General features: G+C 50.9%; 1 protein-coding gene across 2 annotated transcripts; it reads left to right on the top strand.

Annotated features, from left to right (window-relative positions):
* The first annotated feature begins 1703 nt into the window (after positions 1-1703).
* On the top strand, positions 1704-16464 carry GOSR2 (golgi SNAP receptor complex member 2). Of its 2 annotated transcripts, none has more exons than XM_004597289.3 (6): positions 1704-1967; positions 8222-8286; positions 9630-9738; positions 10502-10634; positions 12982-13122; positions 15803-16464. In XM_004597289.3, exons 1-6 carry the CDS (start codon positions 1939-1941, stop codon positions 15962-15964), a joined length of 639 nt encoding a protein of 212 aa, XP_004597346.2. In that variant the 5' UTR covers positions 1704-1938; the 3' UTR covers positions 15965-16464. The 2 variants fall into 2 exon arrangements, with proteins under 2 accessions (XP_004597346.2, XP_058531885.1); XM_058675902.1 differs by lacking the exon at positions 1704-1967 and adding an exon at positions 2165-2228.
* Positions 16465-17838: the final 1374 nt, after the last annotated feature.

Below are 17838 nucleotides of genomic sequence, written 5' to 3'. Positions count from 1 at the left end.
CGACCAGAGCTGCGCTGATCCAAAGCCAGGAGCCAGGAGCCAGGAGCCTCCTCCAGGTCTCCCACACAGGTGCAGAGTCCCAAGGCTTTGGGCCGTCCTTAACTGCTTTCCCAACCCACAGGTAGGGAGCTGGATGGGAAGCGGGGCCACCAGGATTAGAACCAGCGCTCATAAGGGATCCCAGTGCGTTCAAGGTGAGGATTTTAGCAGCTAAGCTATCGTTTAAGGCCCTGGACAGCAATTTTTTATTCACAAACTCCTGCATGCTCCAGGCAAAACCTGTAATTACTGTTACCATCAACCAAGCATAGTAACAAACTCGGGATCATTGGAAGCCAGCATTTGCTGGCAGAGTGAAGGATGATGAAGTGTTGTGATTAATGATGCAACCAGCATTGAATAAACGGCACTATCAATGTGGCCGGCATTAAGCAAAGGGCACCATTGATGTAACCAACACTAAATAAATGGCATTAGGAAGCAGAGAGGCAAGAAGAGCTACACAGATCGATTCAAACAGGTTCTGAGAGCCAGGACACAGTGAATAATAACATTGTTCTCTTTTTCTCATGGTAGCCAGAAAGTAGCCAATTAAAAAAAAAAATACAGCCAGAGTTCCTGAGCCCAAACAGGAAGTGACAGAGTCTGAATGTTGCAAAGAATCTTCACACGCACTAATTGGACAACAGACAAAAATGGGAAGTGTCCTCTACCACTCTAAATCTCCAGTGACTAATCAGTGCATTGATGCTTGTATCTGGTTTTCTCTGGGACTCATGGTTTCTCTGTGATTGAAGTCTAGGTAGTCACCCCTTTGCCCACTCCTTAACTGGTTTCCTCTGAGTCCAATGTTGTGGCCGTACAGGATGTGAACCAGTGGATGCAATACCTCTGCCTCTCCTCTCTGCAAATCTGCCTTTCCAATAAAAATAAAATCTTAAAATAAATAAATAAAAATACATACGTACTTTGAAGCCTGGTCACAGCCCATGAGATAATTGAGGGACTTCTACCTTACCCATCCGCTATTATCTGTAGATGGTACATTGTGTATACATGCTTAATCAACATTAGAGTGGGTGGAAAATTAACATCAGGGGGGAAATTTACATGAATGGACAGTCTCTTGAGACACAAAACCGGGTGGGATCCAGGATATTGGAGAAGAGAAGCATCGACTTGTCAAAGGAAGAGGAACATCTCCTCCCTTGAGAACTCCAGATAAGCCTGCCCGGGAAGAGTCTCCGTGGTGAAGAAGTGTCTAAATCCTTCTAGTCGTAACCGGAATGCCACCTCGACCCCGGTCCAGCTCATCCTCGCTGGGGTTTTCTCCCCTTTTAGGACGCCGATCTGTATCCCGGTTTTCTTCCCTCGACAGGTCTTGGCGGGGCAGGGTCCCCCCACCTCACGCGCAACACCTAACAAGCTCTCATTCCGTGTGGGTTTACTGCCTGGGTAGGAGGGATCGAGGGGGAGATGGGCTGAGAAGAGCCGGCGCCCGGTAAGCAGCCCCTCAGCTACAGGGCATGGGGCGAACGAAGGCCACCAGGGACGTCCCCCGCTCTCTACCCACAGACACGAGCCTCATCCCTGCTCGCGCGCCATCAACCTCTGAGGGCCTCCCCCCACCCCCGCGCACTCCGCGACTGCCCTTCCCAATGCCTGACTCGATTCTCAAGCTAACCCTCCGCAAAAGCCTACACGGCTTCGTCCCTGGTGTGAGGTCGGACCTCTGGCTATCCTGATCATCCTCCCGTGTCGGTTTCGTTTCCTTGCGGCCCTTCACTGCGACCACGGCAGGAAGGCGGGCCTGCGGGCACCCTAGCCGGCCAGGGCAGGGGAGAGGGGGTCCTGCGGCCGGAAGCCGGAAGTCGGAAGGGGTGGTGGTGAGGACGTGTTCCCGGGACGCCGGAGGGTGAGGCCGGCGGGGCTGGCGACATGGAGCCGCTCTACCAGCAAACGCACAAGTGAGGGCCGCGGTGGGGGGCGGGCGGCCGTGAGGCCCGGGGTGGCTGGAGCCGAATCCCTGGCGGGGTGTCCTCGAGGGCCCGGGAAACGTTAGGACGGATGGCCTCTGTGGGGTTCGGGTGGGTTGGGGGGCGCGGAGGTCGCCCCTGAGGTTCTAAGCCCCCGGCCGGCTGCTGGGTGCGGGTGGCGACCGCGAGGCTCGGAGCGGGGAAAAGGAACCTTGATTCAGGTTGGACTTGGCTAGTTGCAGAACTTGCCGTGTAAGTGGCATCCGCTGCTCCTGCTTGCTCGTCACATCTGGCTACCCTTTAAGTCAGTCCGATTTCGATTTGGCTTCTGTATTCTCAGTTCGTAGGTGGTGGGGTCTTTTTTGGAGGGGGGTGGGTAGAAGGGGAGGAGATGGTCCCTATTCCATTTTGAGGGGGAAAATATGACATTTCTTACTGCGGTTAAAATGTCACTTCCCAGTGTTGAGTGACGTCGAGTACCCATCAGCGGTCTGCGCTTCCACAGCTTTGTCATCATCCGGAACAGAAACCCGGCACCTGCCAGGCAGTAGCTGCCTGTTCCTTCCAGGGCCCCCAGCGATGGTGCTTCTGCTTTTTGCGGACTGCCTTATTCTAGACTAACCTCCCGTGATGTTTTCCAAACCCATCCATGCTGTATGCAGCATGTCTTGGAATTTCATTTAATTTTTTTTATTTTACAAATTTTAATTTATTTTTACTTATTTGAAAGTGGAGAGAGATCTATTCACTAGCATATTCCCCAAGTACCCACAGCAGTCAGGCGTGGGACCAAGGGCTGAGCCTGTGTCCTCCGCCTGGGTGAGGAGGACCCAACCACCTGAGCTGTCACTGCTGTCCCCCAGGGTGCGCAGTCCCGCAGGCTGAGACTGGGGGCAGAGCCAGGGCTTGGGCCATCCCCAGGAGTGTCCTGCCAGCCACACCTGGTGCCTGCCCCTCCTTGAGACTGAGGGGTGTACCATTGTTCCCATGCACCGTGTGCTGTTACCAGTCCGTCTGCTGGTGGACGCCTGGACTAGTGAGAGTAATGCTTGAAATGAACATGGGGTACAGCTACCTGGTTGAATCTTGGTGTTTTTTTCATTTTTTTGAGGTTTACATGCACGTCCATCGTATTGTGAGAACATTGACATGGATGCTGCAGCTTGGTTCTACTGAGAACACAGGGCTTTGGGGGTGAATTGGAACTTACCCCCCCAGGCTCCCTGATATGTTGACTGCAAAATACATGCCGTGGGGTGTTTCCAACAAGGCGATGAAGATCTTTGGCCCTTTTTTGTTCTACATCTGTGGGTTTTTCTTGTTTTCCTTTGGTGATGAAGTATTCGTTTGTGGGGGGGGGATACAGAATCTACTTTGTAGTGACACTTTGATTTTACGCACTGGGGAACCATATTCTCATATAAAAATGATAGGAAGGGACTGAAAAATCTGTGAGTCATTTGAAAAAGGGGTGAATCAAATCATTCCTCTGCTAGAACAGCAGCAAAGCACAGTGAGTTTCGGGCCTTGGAGTTGATCTGTGATGTACAGTCTCATGTTTGGTTAAAGATGTCACTAAGGAGGCTGCGACCTAGTTCATTTTCAGGAATTTTTTGTAAGATTTATCTGTTTTTAAAACAACAACAAAAAAAGATTTATTTATTTTGTATTAGAAAGGCAGCTTTTACAGAGAGGAGAGACCAAGAGGCCTTCCATCCGTCCGCTGGGTCACTGTGTCAATTTACAAGCATAAATTCACTGGCTACTGTGTTGCTGTGTAGGATACATAGCGTTTTCTGTTGCACTTTGCTCTACAGCCCTTGAAATAATTGCTGTGATTTGTATCTGTTGTACAGTGGAGATAGAGACGGCAAAGTTAAAGGACTTGCTCAATGTCCTTCAGTTTGTACAAAGTGGAACTAGACCTTCGGCCCGATTCCTTAATTCCAAACCGTGCTCCCCACTTGCAGAGGTCAGAGGCAGCATGGGGTGTAGGGAGGGGTCATTTGTATGCTTTAAAAGACGGTTCCATTGTGAAAATGTTTTCTGGATCCCTTGTAGATTTTTTTTTTTTTTAAGTAGCAGTGACACCTGCTGTCCTACTTCTCGGCTGTCCTGGGATGGCCACCCAGGCCCACCACGCACCATGGCTAGGTGGCTGAGGCTTTCTGCAGTCCACATGTGCAGATGACCTGTTCCTTATTGACTTCCCATATGGTTTTTTGCTTGGCTAGTAGTTGTATTGCTTTGCTGTTTTACACTGATATCTTTTCAACCTGGAATTTGGAAATTGGAATCACACTATTGCCTTTATCCTTACATTTTATTTTTCTTACATTTGTATCCATAAAGCAGTATGTAGTACTGTTTTGTGTGTCTTTTGATTTATAAAGATTACTCATTTACTGTTGGATTTTCCTTTTTTTTTTTTTTTTTTAATTTGTTTTTTATTTTTATTTGAAAGGCAGAGTTAGAGTTCTTCCACACACCGTTTCACTCCCCAGTGGCCACAGTGGCTAGAGCCAAGTCCATGTGAATCCAGGAGCCAGCAGCTAGGAGCTTCTTCCTGGTCTCCCACGTGGAGGCAGGGGTCCAAGGACTTGAGCCGTCCTTCACTGCCTCCCTGGCGCACAAGCAAATCAGCCAGAACATGAACCAGTGCCCTTATGGGATGCCAGTGCTGTAATCAGAAGGTTAGCCTACTATGCCGTGCACTGGCCCCTGGATTTGTGTATTTCATTTAATATTTCTTAAAAATATTCTCTTTCGGGCCCGGCGGCGTGGCCTAGTGGCTAAAGTCCTCGCCTTGAAAGCCCCGGGATCCCATATGGGCGCCGGTTCTAATCCCGGCAGCTCCACTTCCCATCCAGCTCCCTGCTTGTGGCCTGGGAAAGCAGTCAAGGACGGCCCAAGGCTTTGGGACTCTGCACCCATGTGGGAGACCCGGAAGAGGTTCCAGGTTCCCGGCATCAGATCAGCGCGCACAGACCCGTTGCAGCTCACTTGGGGAGTGAAACATTGGATGGAAGATCTTCCTCTCTGTCTCTCCTCCTCTGTGTATATCTGGCTTTCCAATCATAATAAAAATCTTAAAAAAAATATTCTCTTTCATTGATACTAATAGATCTTAAAATTTGTAAAGATTTATGTATTTAACAAGCAGAGTTACAGTGAGAGGGGAGTCAGATCTTCTTCCATTGATTCATTCGCCAGGTGGCAGTAACAGCCATGCTGGGACCAGGGCACAGCCAGGTCTCCCACATGGATGGCAGGGGCTAAAATACTTGGGTGTCTTCTGATGCCTTTCTAGGTATATTAGCAGGGACCTGAGTAATACATGAAGTAGCTCAAACCACTGCTCAAAAGGGGTGTCTACACAAATACAAAATGACAGCTTGAAGCTGTTACTCTGGTATATTATACTGGGCACTGTAGATGGTGGCTTAACCCACTGCTCCACAAAGCCAGCCCTTCTAGTGTATTGTATGTTGCATGGTTTTTGTTTGCTTGCCTGTAGATAGCAAACTGAGCTATCAGCATTTATTTTAGTCCATTCTTTTCCAACTGGTTTGTATCACCAAGTTCCCAAAGATGGAGGACTGCTTCTGGACCCTGTGTAGTCCTCTTGGTTCAGGGCTGGGGTTTGTCTGTCCCTGTCTGTCTGTACCACTGTCACTGTAGGTTTGTTTTTTTTTTTTTTAAGATTTATTTATTTTTATTGCAAAGTCAGGTATACAGAGAAGAGAGACAGAAAGGAAGATCTTCCATCTGCTTATTCACTCCCCAAGTGACCATAACGGGTGGAGCTGGGCTGATCCTAAGCCAGGAGCCAGGAGCGTCTTCCAGGTCTCCCACACGGGTGCAGGATCCCAAAGCATTGGGCCGTCGACTGCTTTCCCAGGCCACAAACAGGGAATGGGATGGGAAGTGGGGCTGCTGGGATTAGAACCGGCGTCCATATGGGATCCTGGGGCTTTCAAGGCGAGGACTTTAGCCACTAGGCCATCTTGCACAGGCCCTGCCACTGTAGTTTTAATTTTAACTTTGTAGTCAGTTGTCACAGCAGGGTGTGGGCGGGTCACTCCTTCATGCTCTGCAGAGCTGTCCTACTGCTCTTTGCTCTTCTCTCTCTCCCCCTCCCTCCCTGTGTGAGCTAGTCCTGTTGATAGCATAGCCAATTCTCGGTTTTGCTCTATTGAGCCTTTTTGAAAATTGACCTCAATGCTATATCCAAATCTTCAATAAAAATCCTAATTTTCCTTTCCATCACTGTTAACCAGCAACTCCTCCGTAGCTGTTTGCATGGTTACCCTAATGCAGGTGGTGGTTCCACAAGCTGGATTGCTACACATCACACCCCGCCCATCCCAAGGCATCCTGGCCTTACCGAAGTGGCAGTCTGTCTCCCTGGCTCTCATAGCAACTTCTCAGTTGCTTTGGAGGACTGTAAGTCTCGCCTGGGAGTCATGTAGCTGTCCTTGCTTCTTCTGGTGCCCTAGGTCATGTTTGGAAACCACAGAGAGGCCCTGGAAAAGTCTAGAGGCAAACTGAAACTCAAGCTAGCATTGAGGAATTGGGAATCCAGTTTGTAACCCTCCTGTTGTGTGTTCTCACCAGGTCTGGGGATCATCCAAGAGCTCAGGAGGCCCTTTTCACGTGGGCACCGATGGGGAGAGACCCACAGCGCCAGGTGGCGGCTGTCAAGGGACTAAGTGTGGGCGCCACCAAGAAGGTTCTGGGCGACACTGGCCACGCACTGAGAGGCCTCAGAGGGCTCTGAGGCCTGACGCCGAGGACCTGGTCACTTGTCCAAATGAGACAGACTCCACAGTATTTACTGAACAAGAGGTCCCTGTCTTCAGGGTCTGCAGACCCCTCCCTCCTCTCAGGTCCACCTCCCTTTTGGGCTGAACATGTGTGTGTGCTGTTCACCTGGTGTGCCTTTTTGCCTCTGCTCGTCATGTCTTCCATCTCCCAGTCCTATCTCCCGTCATTGTTCAGCAATGCCCCCTCTGCACCAGATGCCCCCGCCTGTTTATGCTTAGTTGTGCTGATTTTCTCCAAGGTCTTGGGGCTTTTTCACATCTGTCTTGTCATCCCTAATTACATTGTTTCTCAGGGATGAGGATTTTTATTTTTTTTTTTTTAAAGATTTATTCATTTTATTACAGCCAGATATACAGAGAGGAGGAGAGACAGAGAGGAAGATCTTCCGTCCGATGATTCACTCCCCAAGTGAGCCGCAACGGGCCGATGCGCGCTGATCCAAAGCCGGGAACCAGGAACCTCTTCCGGGTCTCCCACGGGTGCAGGGTCACAAATCTTTGGGCCGTCCTCAACTGCTTTCCCAAGCCACAAGCAGGGAGCTGGATGGGAAGTAGAGCTGCTGGGATTAGAACCAGCGCCCATATGGGATCCCGGGGCTTTCAAGGCGAGGACTTTAGCCGCTAGGCCACGCCGCCGGGCCCAGGGATGAGGATTTTTAATCTCCCTTGCCTTTTGGCTTCCCAGTGCAACTCATTGCTCAGCACATTGAGTCACAGAACAAAGTGAGACATTGGCTGGAGCCACATCGGGGTTATCACCTGCTGTGAACAAGCTTGTCCCTGAACAAGTTATATAACCGTTCTGGGCTTCAGTCATTCCTTCATACAAGGAGCATGTTAATAGTAATTTTTCACAGGTTGGTGATTGATTTAGCAATCTTAGATATGGTGAACACTCACTAAAAAACAGCTTACTACGGGGTTGGTACAAGGCTGAACTTGAACATGCCAGGATCCCATGTGGGTTCTGGTTTGTGTCCCAGCTGCTCCATTTCCCATCTAGCTCCCTGCTTGTGGCCTGGGAAAGCAGTCAAGGAAGGCCCAAAGCCTTGGGACCTTGCACCAGTGTGGGAGACCTGGAAGAAGCTCCTGGCTCTTGGCTTCGGATCAGCTCAGCTCCAACCATTGTGGCCACTTGGGGGGTGAACCAGAGGATAGAAAATCTCTGTCTCTCTGTAAATCTGTCTTTCCAGTAAAAATAAATTAATCTTTTAAAAAAAGAAAATGCCTACTGTGATTATTTTTAATATGAGTGTTAAGATATTAGAAGCCATGCCAAAATATGTAGCTTTAAGTGCCACACGGAAAGTTTACAATTCAGCAATTCTGTCAGTTTAATCAGTTCCGTGTTGGTATCAGAAAAACTGCAGGGCTGCTGATTGCTCCTGTCTCCCTCATTTCCTCCCTCTTCCCTGATAGGCAGGTCCACGAGATCCAGTCTCACATGGGACGCCTGGAGACAGCCGACAAGCAGGCCCTGCACCGTGAGTAATTAACTGCCCAGCCGAGCCCTTTCTCTGATGACACGGTGCTAATGGGCTGGGTTTCCTGACTGCGTTCTGCCTCGGGGCTTCGTGATTCAGCCGGGAATGAGTCTTGTTAGGGTGGACAGAAAAACCCTATGGCCGAGTCACTGATTTCCCTGATTGCGCCCTCTGGAATCCCACTGTCTGATCCCCCATTAGCCCTCCGCTCAACCTGACATGGCCTATGGGAATAGAAGCCCTTTCCCCCATCTGTCTTCGTGTAATGACCTAGTCCTTAGAGGAATGTGCTTCATAAAAATGCACATGTTTAACTGGAATTAGCCCTTTCTGAGCCAAGAATTGTGGCTTTTTTTTTTAGGAGGATTATTCAGAAACAAGTAGCAGTATTAATTAGTTTAGTTTCCACGTCGAAGTTTCCTTTAAGAAGCATGCTGCTTTTTGTTTTTGAAGGTCTTTGTCTTATTCTAAGAAAAAGCCCTCCTCCTCCTTTTTTTTAATTAGATGCTGAGACACCACCTGCAGAAGGTGCCTTGTCGCCTCACTGCTTGCTCTCCGGCCCATTTCTCTTGGTTTTTGTGTTTTGTTTCACAGCTCCAAAAACATCTGGGTTCTGAGCCCCACATTTTGTAGCTGGTGTTTGTCCAGGACAGCCATGGAGGCCTGGGCGGGGGCAGTGCCCCTGCTGCCGCTGCTGCCGAGCGAGGCGCAGTTGGGATGCTTTCTTTTCATGTGCAGTATAGCTCTGTCCATCAGACTGGACCTCCTCAACAGTCTCATTATTACGTGGCTGGAAATGGGAAAAAGGACATTTTGACTATCTTATCAAAGGGCTAAGGAAAATGACTATATTCATCTTATCTGTGTCCCTCGTGGGTTCTTTCCTGGGCCTCTCCTGTTGAGAGTTGCTCTGTTCTGGGGACTCCCACCTCACTTGGCCACCATTCTTACTGAAAACCCAAATGGAATTCTATGAGCTTCACCCACCAATTTGCCCCTTCCTTTGTATACTTTTTAAAAAAACTCATTACTAAATGGAAGTCAACTGGCCATCTTTTTTTTTTTTTAACTAGATACTTATAATCCATATCTAAGACGAATCTCCAGAAAGAGACCTGAATTGGAAAATTTACCTTAAGATGTTTATTTGGTCACTCTACGTGTTCATCGTATCTCCTAAGGCTAAGATATCTGCAGATTTCCCTTTAGCTCTTTGAGAATTAGCATTACTCATTAGTACAGTTTTCTTTTGAAATGTGTTAATTAGATATAGGAAAAAAATTTATCATTCTGATTTGAGTTCACTCTTTTTCAGCAGTTACCCTTTTTTGTCTTTTGTGCAGTAGTAGAAAATGAAATCCAGGCCAGCATAGACCAGGTGTTCAGCCGTCTCGAGCGCCTGGAGATCCTGTCCAGCAAGGAGCCTCCGAACAAGAGACAGAATGCCAAACTGTGAGTGCTGAGCGCTGGCATGACCCACATGCCCTGGCTCCGTGAGGGCAGCCTTGCCCCCCCCCCCCCAGGCTACAGAATATTCTGGAAGCCCATGCACACGTTGAGAAACTTGAACTCTGCAATGGTAAAGTCACCAAAACAGCACAGGTCTGTCTTAGACTCTTTCACGGTGAAAAGCTGGTGAAGTTTGTGGCCCAGAAGCCTGTAACTCTTAGTTGTCGTTTTGAAATTGTGCCTCCAGCTCTGCTTTTCAGAGCAGGTCAATCCCTGACCGCTTGGAGCTGGTCTGGGCTGTGTGCTACCTCTACTTGGGTTGAAATGAAATTTCGTTCCTGATCATTTCCATTAGACTGTAATGAAACGCTGATCTAATATTTGATATGCTGCCGTGAAATTAATATGAAACTGCCGCGTCCCTGTGCCCAAAAAGCTTTATGGAACCTCCCTGACGCTTTCACTTGAAAGCTGCCCTTAGGCTTCTGGTAGGCGAGTAATCCACAGGTCAGGAGGAGGTCAGCAACCTGCTTCCTGTCACCTGTTCCCTGTCATGCTGTATCAGAGGCAGAGCCAGCAGGTATTCAGGCAAAGCTGGTGGGAGCTGTTTGCTTTTTCACTCTCAGTGTTTTTGAGGGCAGTCACTGTGCAGGGGGATGGAGTGGGAAGAAGTGGGGAGTCATCCCATACCTCAGTACAGCCTGGCCTCTTCACGTTGGACCACCCTGGGTTCCTGGAATTTAATCTCTCTCTCCATCAATTCCAGTCGTGTCGACCAGTTAAAATATGACGTCCGGCACCTGCAGACTGCTCTCCGAAACTTCCAGCATCAGCGCTGTGCGAGGGAGCAGCAGGAGAGACAGCGAGAAGAACTACTGTCTCGTACTTTCACCACTAACGTAAGCCAAGCACCTGACGGATTGCTGGGCTTGGAATTTCACCTGAAGCAGGGTGTCTGAAGCAGGTGACGCTGAGGAGGCCAGCTGGAAATGACGCAGACTTTGTGCATTGCCATGGAGCCTGCACTACATAGGCAGTCTCTTTTTTTCCCTACATAGAAACCTGAAGAGGAAGCAGTTAAGTGGGGAATGAGCAGAGGTGAAAATGACCTGGTTTGACTGGTCTGATGCAGAGAGGTGGAAGTTCACCTGGTCGAAATGTTTCTCTGATCAGATAGACAGATGATTAGAAGTTAGCCCATTTGTCGGGGAGGCGGCATTTCAAAGCTGCCTTCAGGCAGTGGCCATTGTGCTGGATAGGTGTGTGGTTCCAATGTCAGGTGCATTAAAATGCTTTTTCGCATAGTCTGAGCAGCAGTTTGGAGGAATTTGTTAGCAGACATTTGGGGTTTGACCGCCTGACTTGCATCTGAAAATGGCCTGTTGGTTCACATTTCTGAGTTCTGGGAATCTGTTGTCCCTGCCCTGCAGTCTCAAAAGAGTCATTTGTTGCTGGAGAATACTGTGGTCCTCCTCTGCATCCTGTAGGATATACTCCATCGAGTTGGCTTTCGGAGGCGGTTCCAGCTTTCAGAGCCTTTGGCAGCCTTCAGATCTGTTCCTGCATCACAGAGGTTTCACCGTCATTGCTGCCTCCCTGCCAGGCCGCCAGCTTCCCAAGGATGTTGGGGGCTGGGACGTGTGCTTAGTGTGCTGGGCCAGAGGTGTTTGCTCAGCATTGTGACACTGCATACTGCAGGCCCTCACCCAGTGGTGTCCAGCCAGGAGGGCGAGAGTTTAGATGAAAGGTAGTCCATGTACATGCTTGCTTTTTGTAAAGAGAAAGCTCTGGTCAAGTCAGACACTTGAGTTTTTTTTGTTTTTCTCAAGTTTTTGTTTGAAAGGCAGATTTACAGACAGAAGGAGAGACAGAGAGAAAAATCTTCCATCTGCTGGTTCACTGTCAAGTGGCCACAATGGCTGGAGCTGAGCTGATCTGAAGCTAGGCACTTCTTCTGGGTCTCCAATGTAGTGCAGGGTCCCAAGGCCTTGAGCTGTCCTCTTCTGCTTTCCAGGCTACAGGCAGGGAGCTAGAAGGGAACTAGAGCAGCTGGGGTTAGAAATGGCGCCCATATGGGATCCTGGTACATGCCTGGCAAGGACTTTAGCCACTAGGCTACCACACTGGTTCCAATACTGGAATCAGAATTAGCTCTTTGCAGTGCTAGTACTATAAGGGATTAAGACAGAAGCATCTAGAAAATTAGATGATGTGACTGTTACCTGTGAGAAGCTCCCATTAGCATGGATGGTTGAAAACGTACATGGGACATGGTTGTGAACGTAAGCAGCAAACATTTTTGTGGCGGTTGAAGCTGGGGTTGAGGTTGTAGTGTTGGCAGGCGAGTTTGTGGTTTGCAGGAAGAGGACAGTGACCCGCTCCTGTCCACGGTCACTTTCCATGTGAAATGAGAGCTGTGCCAGGACTCCTGCCCTGCTAGCCTTGTACCTGGCTGTGTGAGCTTGGACAAGTCATTCTACCTCCTGCGCTTTAGTGCTTTCGTGTGTCAAAGGGGGGTCATTCCCATGACTGTCTTTAGGTGAGTTTACTGTACAGAGCCCATAACCTGGGAAGCAGTTGATCATGCAGGGTGACCCTCCCCAATGCGCAAATCTGAAATCTGAAATGCTTCAGAAGCTGAGGCCTTTGGAGCACCTGTTTGGTGTGAAGTCTGTGCGGGCAAGCTGGAGCCCAAGAGATTGGGGTCAGCAGCCAGCTGGCCCTGAGCCTTTTGTGGGGCATTTCCAGCCTGGAGTGGTTCTTCTCCCTTCATTTCATTAGCAGGCCTTCCTCGCCTGCTCAGAACAGAACCAACCTTAGCACTTTGAGGCCTGAAATGTCCAGTCTCTTCCTAGGCCAATCAGAGTGATACATTGTAGGTAATACAGCTAAAGAATCAAAGCAAACATCAAGCTCTGTATTAGAGGGAAGCTTAGGGGACCTTTAGAACAAGCTGGGTCAGTGATTGCAGAGACACCTTTAGGAGAAACGCAGGGGATCTTGGGAGTCATTTTTTTCCGGGCAGAAGCAAATTACCAAGACGGTGTAACTCATTTGGTTAGGAAAGTTCTCCCCTGTGCGGAGGCAACCTCAGATCTTTGCTCTGTCTTTGTTCCGTTCCTCTGATTCTCAGACTGCCCCCTGTGGCTTGGCTTGGCCTCGGCCAAAAGGCACAGCAGTCAGATGGCGCTTGGATCCCCAGGAACTGAGTAGCAGGGAAGTTAACCGAGTGCGTTTCTCTCACAGGACTCTGACACCACCATACCGATGGATGAATCCCTACAGTTTAACTCCTCCCTCCAGAAAATCCACCATGGCATGGACGACCTCATTGAAGGCGGGCACAGCATTCTAGATGGCCTGAGGGCCCAGAGGCTGACGTTGAAGGTGGGGTCCCTGCTAGGGGACAGGAAAAAGGCTTCTTGTTTTGCCCTCACCCAAGCTTGGTCCTCGTGTTGTGGTTTGTCCTTGATTGTGATACGGTGATGGTGGATCCTTTGAGAGCCTTCTTGTGAGGGTGGAGCCCCAAGTATCCAAGCTGCCTCTCTCCCTGCCCATGTGTGAAATGAGCCATGAAGTGACCTTTGTTGGGATCTAGGTCTTTGTCCGTTTACTGGCTTTAGGAAAGCAACAGCCACTGTGTAGACTGAGTCCCCAGCAGGGTCGGCTCCAGGAGGAACGGAGGTGCGGCTGTGCTCGGGTACTTCATTCCAGCGTTGTTTCCCCTCAGGGTCCCTGCAGGTGCTCCTGGAAGACCGCCTCGTTGGCATGGCTGGGCCTTGGTCCCCAGGGAGTGGTTTCCCACAAAAGTGCTAGGCTCTGATGTCAGCTCCCATGTCCCAGCCTCAGCCCTTTTCCTGTGTCAGCCCTGCTGGCTCCCAGGGTGTGGGCTCTGCTGTTATCAGGGTGTGGCCCTCTGTGAACACAGCACTCCCAGCCACTGAGCTGTGAGAAACAGTCCCTCGGAAGCGTGCGCTTTATCTCGGTTTTTGTTGGACTGTGTTGAGCCTGACAGCTGCAGGGGATTCCAGTGTGTATCTGCACAGCCCCTGCCATCCCTGCCAGGGAGAGGGCCAGGCCAGCCGCCCGCTCAGAGCTGCCTGTGTTCCAGGCGGCCTGGACAGGGCTCTCCGAGCGGCCCTGCAGTCCTCCCCACCGACTCCTGTTGCTGGGGCTGCCCTTTCTAGCAGAAAACTGCTGGTTTGCTTTCCCTCTCAGAAAAACCTCCCTGTTAGGACAGGGCTCGTGGGTCACCCTGAGGAAGAGTAGTGTTGGAGATAATGGGAAGGAGCGGGTAAGCACCTGACTTAGGCCAAGTTGGAGCCAAAAGGTGGTTTTTTTGTTTTTTGTTTTTTAAATAACAGTGCTTGAAATCCCTCTGGGGTGATCCTAGACTCCCGCTCTTTGCACTTCCGGTACGGTGAGATAATCTGCCAGAGCCAGGCAGGATCTTTACTGGGAGTGTTTCACTGTTGCTGTCGTGGCAGTCTTGTCCCTCTGGTCTCTGGTGGCAGTGCGATCTGACCTGAGGCCTCCCTGGATGGGCTGGCGCTGGGGCCTGTGGGACTCGGTGCTGTTGGTAGATGCGTGCACCGCGCACCTCTGCCTCTTCCCTTGGCAGGCGGATGGGCAGCGGTAGGTTAGCCGCCACCCATACACCATGTGCGAGCAGCTTGGTGTCTGCCCCAGCGTTCGTTGCTTTACTCCTGTGACCTGTTAGGGAATTAGTGTGCTTAATGGAAATCAGAAAGCTAGGAAGAAGGGCAGGCTGGGTAGTTTGGGCTGTTGGTTTAGGAATAAAATACCCTTTGGTTTTGGAGGTGTAGGGTGATATCCCTAGAGGAGTTTTAGGTCTCTGTAGGTCTGTCTCTTGTGTCTGTCTCTGCCTCGTTTCCCTCTTCACCCCACTTCAGTCTGTCTCACTCAGTAGAACCGCTAAGATTCTGCTCAGAGCGTCGCCAGGTTTGTGGCCAGGACCCTTGGTGCTGGGCTCAGAAGAAGGTTGCTAGCACTGCCTCTTTTTCTTTTAAACTATAAAGTATTGTCATTTAAGAATTGTGTTGTTGAGGTGTGTCTGTGGGGGAGGGGCTTGTGCAGTTGGTGAATTTTGCCACTCACATGCTCCTTGCTGTGTCACTTGCACTCCCTTCAGGATGAGCACATTTCCATTGCCCCTGGAAGCCCCCTTCCTCATCCTCTGGCCCTCTGGCCGCGCTCTTGAGTCAGCTTCCTACAGGGTGTTTATACTGTTGTGTGGTGAGTGTCCACCATGTGGCTGATTCACTTGCATGTTAGTGATCGGAACTCTGCCGTGCATACGAGCCACCACTGGGTTAGCCGTGTGCTAGTTGATGCGCACTAATCTTATTTTCCAGTTTTTAGATGTTATCCTTTTTGGTTTTTCTCAATGCTTTATTATAGTTTTGGCCATTACACTTTTTTTTTAAGATTTATTTATTTTTCATTACAAAGTCAGATATACAGAGAGGAGGAGAGACAGAGAGGAAGATCTTCCATCCAATGATTCACTCCCCAAGTGACCGCAATGGCCGGTGCTGCGCCGATCTGAAGCCAGGAACCAGGAGCTTCTTCCAGGTCTCCCACACGGGTGCAGGATCCCAAATCCTTGGACCATCCTTGACTGCTTTCCCAGGCCACAAGCAGGGAGCTGGATGGGAAGTGGAGCTACTGGGATTAGAACCAGCACCCATATGGGATCCTGGTGTGTTCAAGGCGAGGACTTTAGCCACTAGGCCACGGCACCGGGCCCCTGGCCATTACACTTAATTCTGTGATCTGTCTCAAGTGATTATATAAAGTAGGAATGGAGGTTCAGTTTTTATGAACACACATGTATGAGACAGGTATGTGTATCCCAGGGTGATCCGTGTGTGGGGCAGCCATCTGTGGGGGAGGCTGCCTTCCCCCTTGCATTGCTCTGGAGCCTTGCACCGACAGGAGGCACCCCTTCTCCTGGCTGCTGTCCACGTGCTCCAGGCCTGCCCGAGAGCGGCGGTGCAGCCAGCAGCACGGAGCTCATCCTTGTCCTGTCTGCTTTTCTGCCCAGGGCACCCAGAAGAAGATCCTCGACATTGCCAACATGCTGGGCTTGTCCAACACGGTGATGCGGCTGATCGAGAAGCGGGCCTTCCAGGACAAGTACTTCATGCTCGGCGGCATGCTGCTCACTTGTGTGCTCATGTTCCTCGTGGTGCAGTACCTCACCTGAGCCAGCTGGGCCCGACAGGACAGTGTTCCGCTGCAGGAGAGTGTGAGTGTGTGTGGTGGGGGGAAGCCTGAGGCGCCCTTCAGAATGTATGCCTGCCTTAACTGTGAAGACACTCGGGAGTGACTGCCACTTCCGTCCTGCCCTGTGTCGGAGGGAGACCAGTATCGCCAGGACGCTCAGTGCTGGAGGGGGTGGAAGAAGTCTGTTGTGACACGCGCTCTCACTGGGGGGGAAGGAGTGGCTCTGGGGGCCTTATTCACACAGCTGACGGGCACCCTGGGAAGATTTCCACAGCGGGCCTTGCCCATGGGACTGTCCACACCTTGTCATCCTCCAACCTTTCTGGCTACTGAGGCATAAGCTGGCACCAAAGTGACAAGGGGAGGAAAGAAGCCACCTTTTCCTGCCCGGTAATAGCTCCTAGCCACCTCCCTCCCTCAAAGTAGTACATCTGTTTAACACTCGCGTCCCTCCCTAGACAGAGCCACCTAAGGGAAGCTGCTGATAGTGAGTAATAAGACTTTCCACACTGCAGTGCTGGGTGTCTGTCCCTTCTCGGGTGAGGCCCACTTCAACCTGCCCTGAGGCCCAGGCACCAGCCCTTGAGAGTCTTAAACCACAGTGTGGCAGCTGTGCCCAGGCCCTGGGGGCCTCTGTGCCTTAGGAAGCAGCGGACAGCGAGTTGCCACCTGCAGCCTCTTCTCTGACCTGGGCACTACCAGGCAGGCCCCTGTTGTGCTCCACAGTAAGGGCAGATGCCCCCTGCCATCACCTGGTGTGTGCATCCTAGACAGATGTTTTCAGGGACCAGGACCCTGTTTCTTCTCAGACCAGCCCTGGATTAAGGGTCTGCCAGTACCTGGTGGATAGAGGAATCTCGCTATGAAGTTGAGCTGTCTTGAAGTCTGGCTCATGTGATGAGCCACTGAAAGTGCCAGGAAGACCTGGCTGGCATACTTGTTCCTCTGTCACAGGCCCTTCTGGGACCAGAACACTCTGAATGCCCCTGAAGAACTGGAAGCCGGGACACTGTTGGCCGCACCTGGCATTGTCTTTGCCCACCTGCTGGGTCCCTGGGTTGTGTGCTGCCCCCCTCAATCATCTCCTGTGGTCGCCGGAGTGTGTTGATCTCTTCAGGCCCATCTGGGGCACAGCTCCCCTTCTGGCGAATTTTCTTAATTGTCCCCGATTTGTGACAGGTGTTTCCTGGGCACCAGTTCCATGCCTTTGGTCAATTGGGATCTCCATTGCTTCCACCCTCTAGGCCCAGATTGGGGCCGTAGGAGTCTAAGGAAGGACCCTGACCCCTCTGAGAAGGAATAGAGACTGCCAGGCTGGGGACCGTATCTTGAGGGGCCAGCGGGAGGTGCAGCATCTGCCTTGGGGAGGCGCAATCTGAGGCTGCCTCCATCAGTAGCCCTGCTGTTCCAGGAGCCTCACCCAGGGCCCTCGGCAGCCCTTCACCACTGATAGGTGCCTGAGGATTCCAGCAAACAGTGACAATATGTGAAGAACACTTGAGCCATTGGGACTTGAACTCTTGGAAGCAGAAACCCCACCTCCACTGGCAGTGGGGACGCCTGCTCTGTGGAGTATGCCCATGTTCAGAGCAACTTCTGATTTTGGAATAGATTGTGGAGGTGGTTTGTGGTCTTTCCTGTCTGGCTAGGGAACAGCCTCGAGTAAGTCTAGAGACCCTGAGGTACTGAGACTGTTTCATTGTGCACCCACCAGTGCCCTGTGTGAGAGAGTGGTCATGTAGTCTTCCACCCAGCACTCTGTGAGCAGGGAGGATCCTGGCCGGGGACGGAGCGCCCCCTAGTGAAGCTGGGGGTGAACTGCAGCGTGGTGATGGCGTTTCCTCCGTGGGTGGG

This window comes from Ochotona princeps, chromosome 17 (genome assembly GCF_030435755.1).
Source record: "Ochotona princeps isolate mOchPri1 chromosome 17, mOchPri1.hap1, whole genome shotgun sequence".
Classification (NCBI taxonomy): Eukaryota; Metazoa; Chordata; class Mammalia; order Lagomorpha; family Ochotonidae; genus Ochotona; species Ochotona princeps.
The sequence above is the reverse complement of the archived record's forward strand: the minus strand, read 5'-3'. Positions and strand labels throughout refer to the sequence as shown.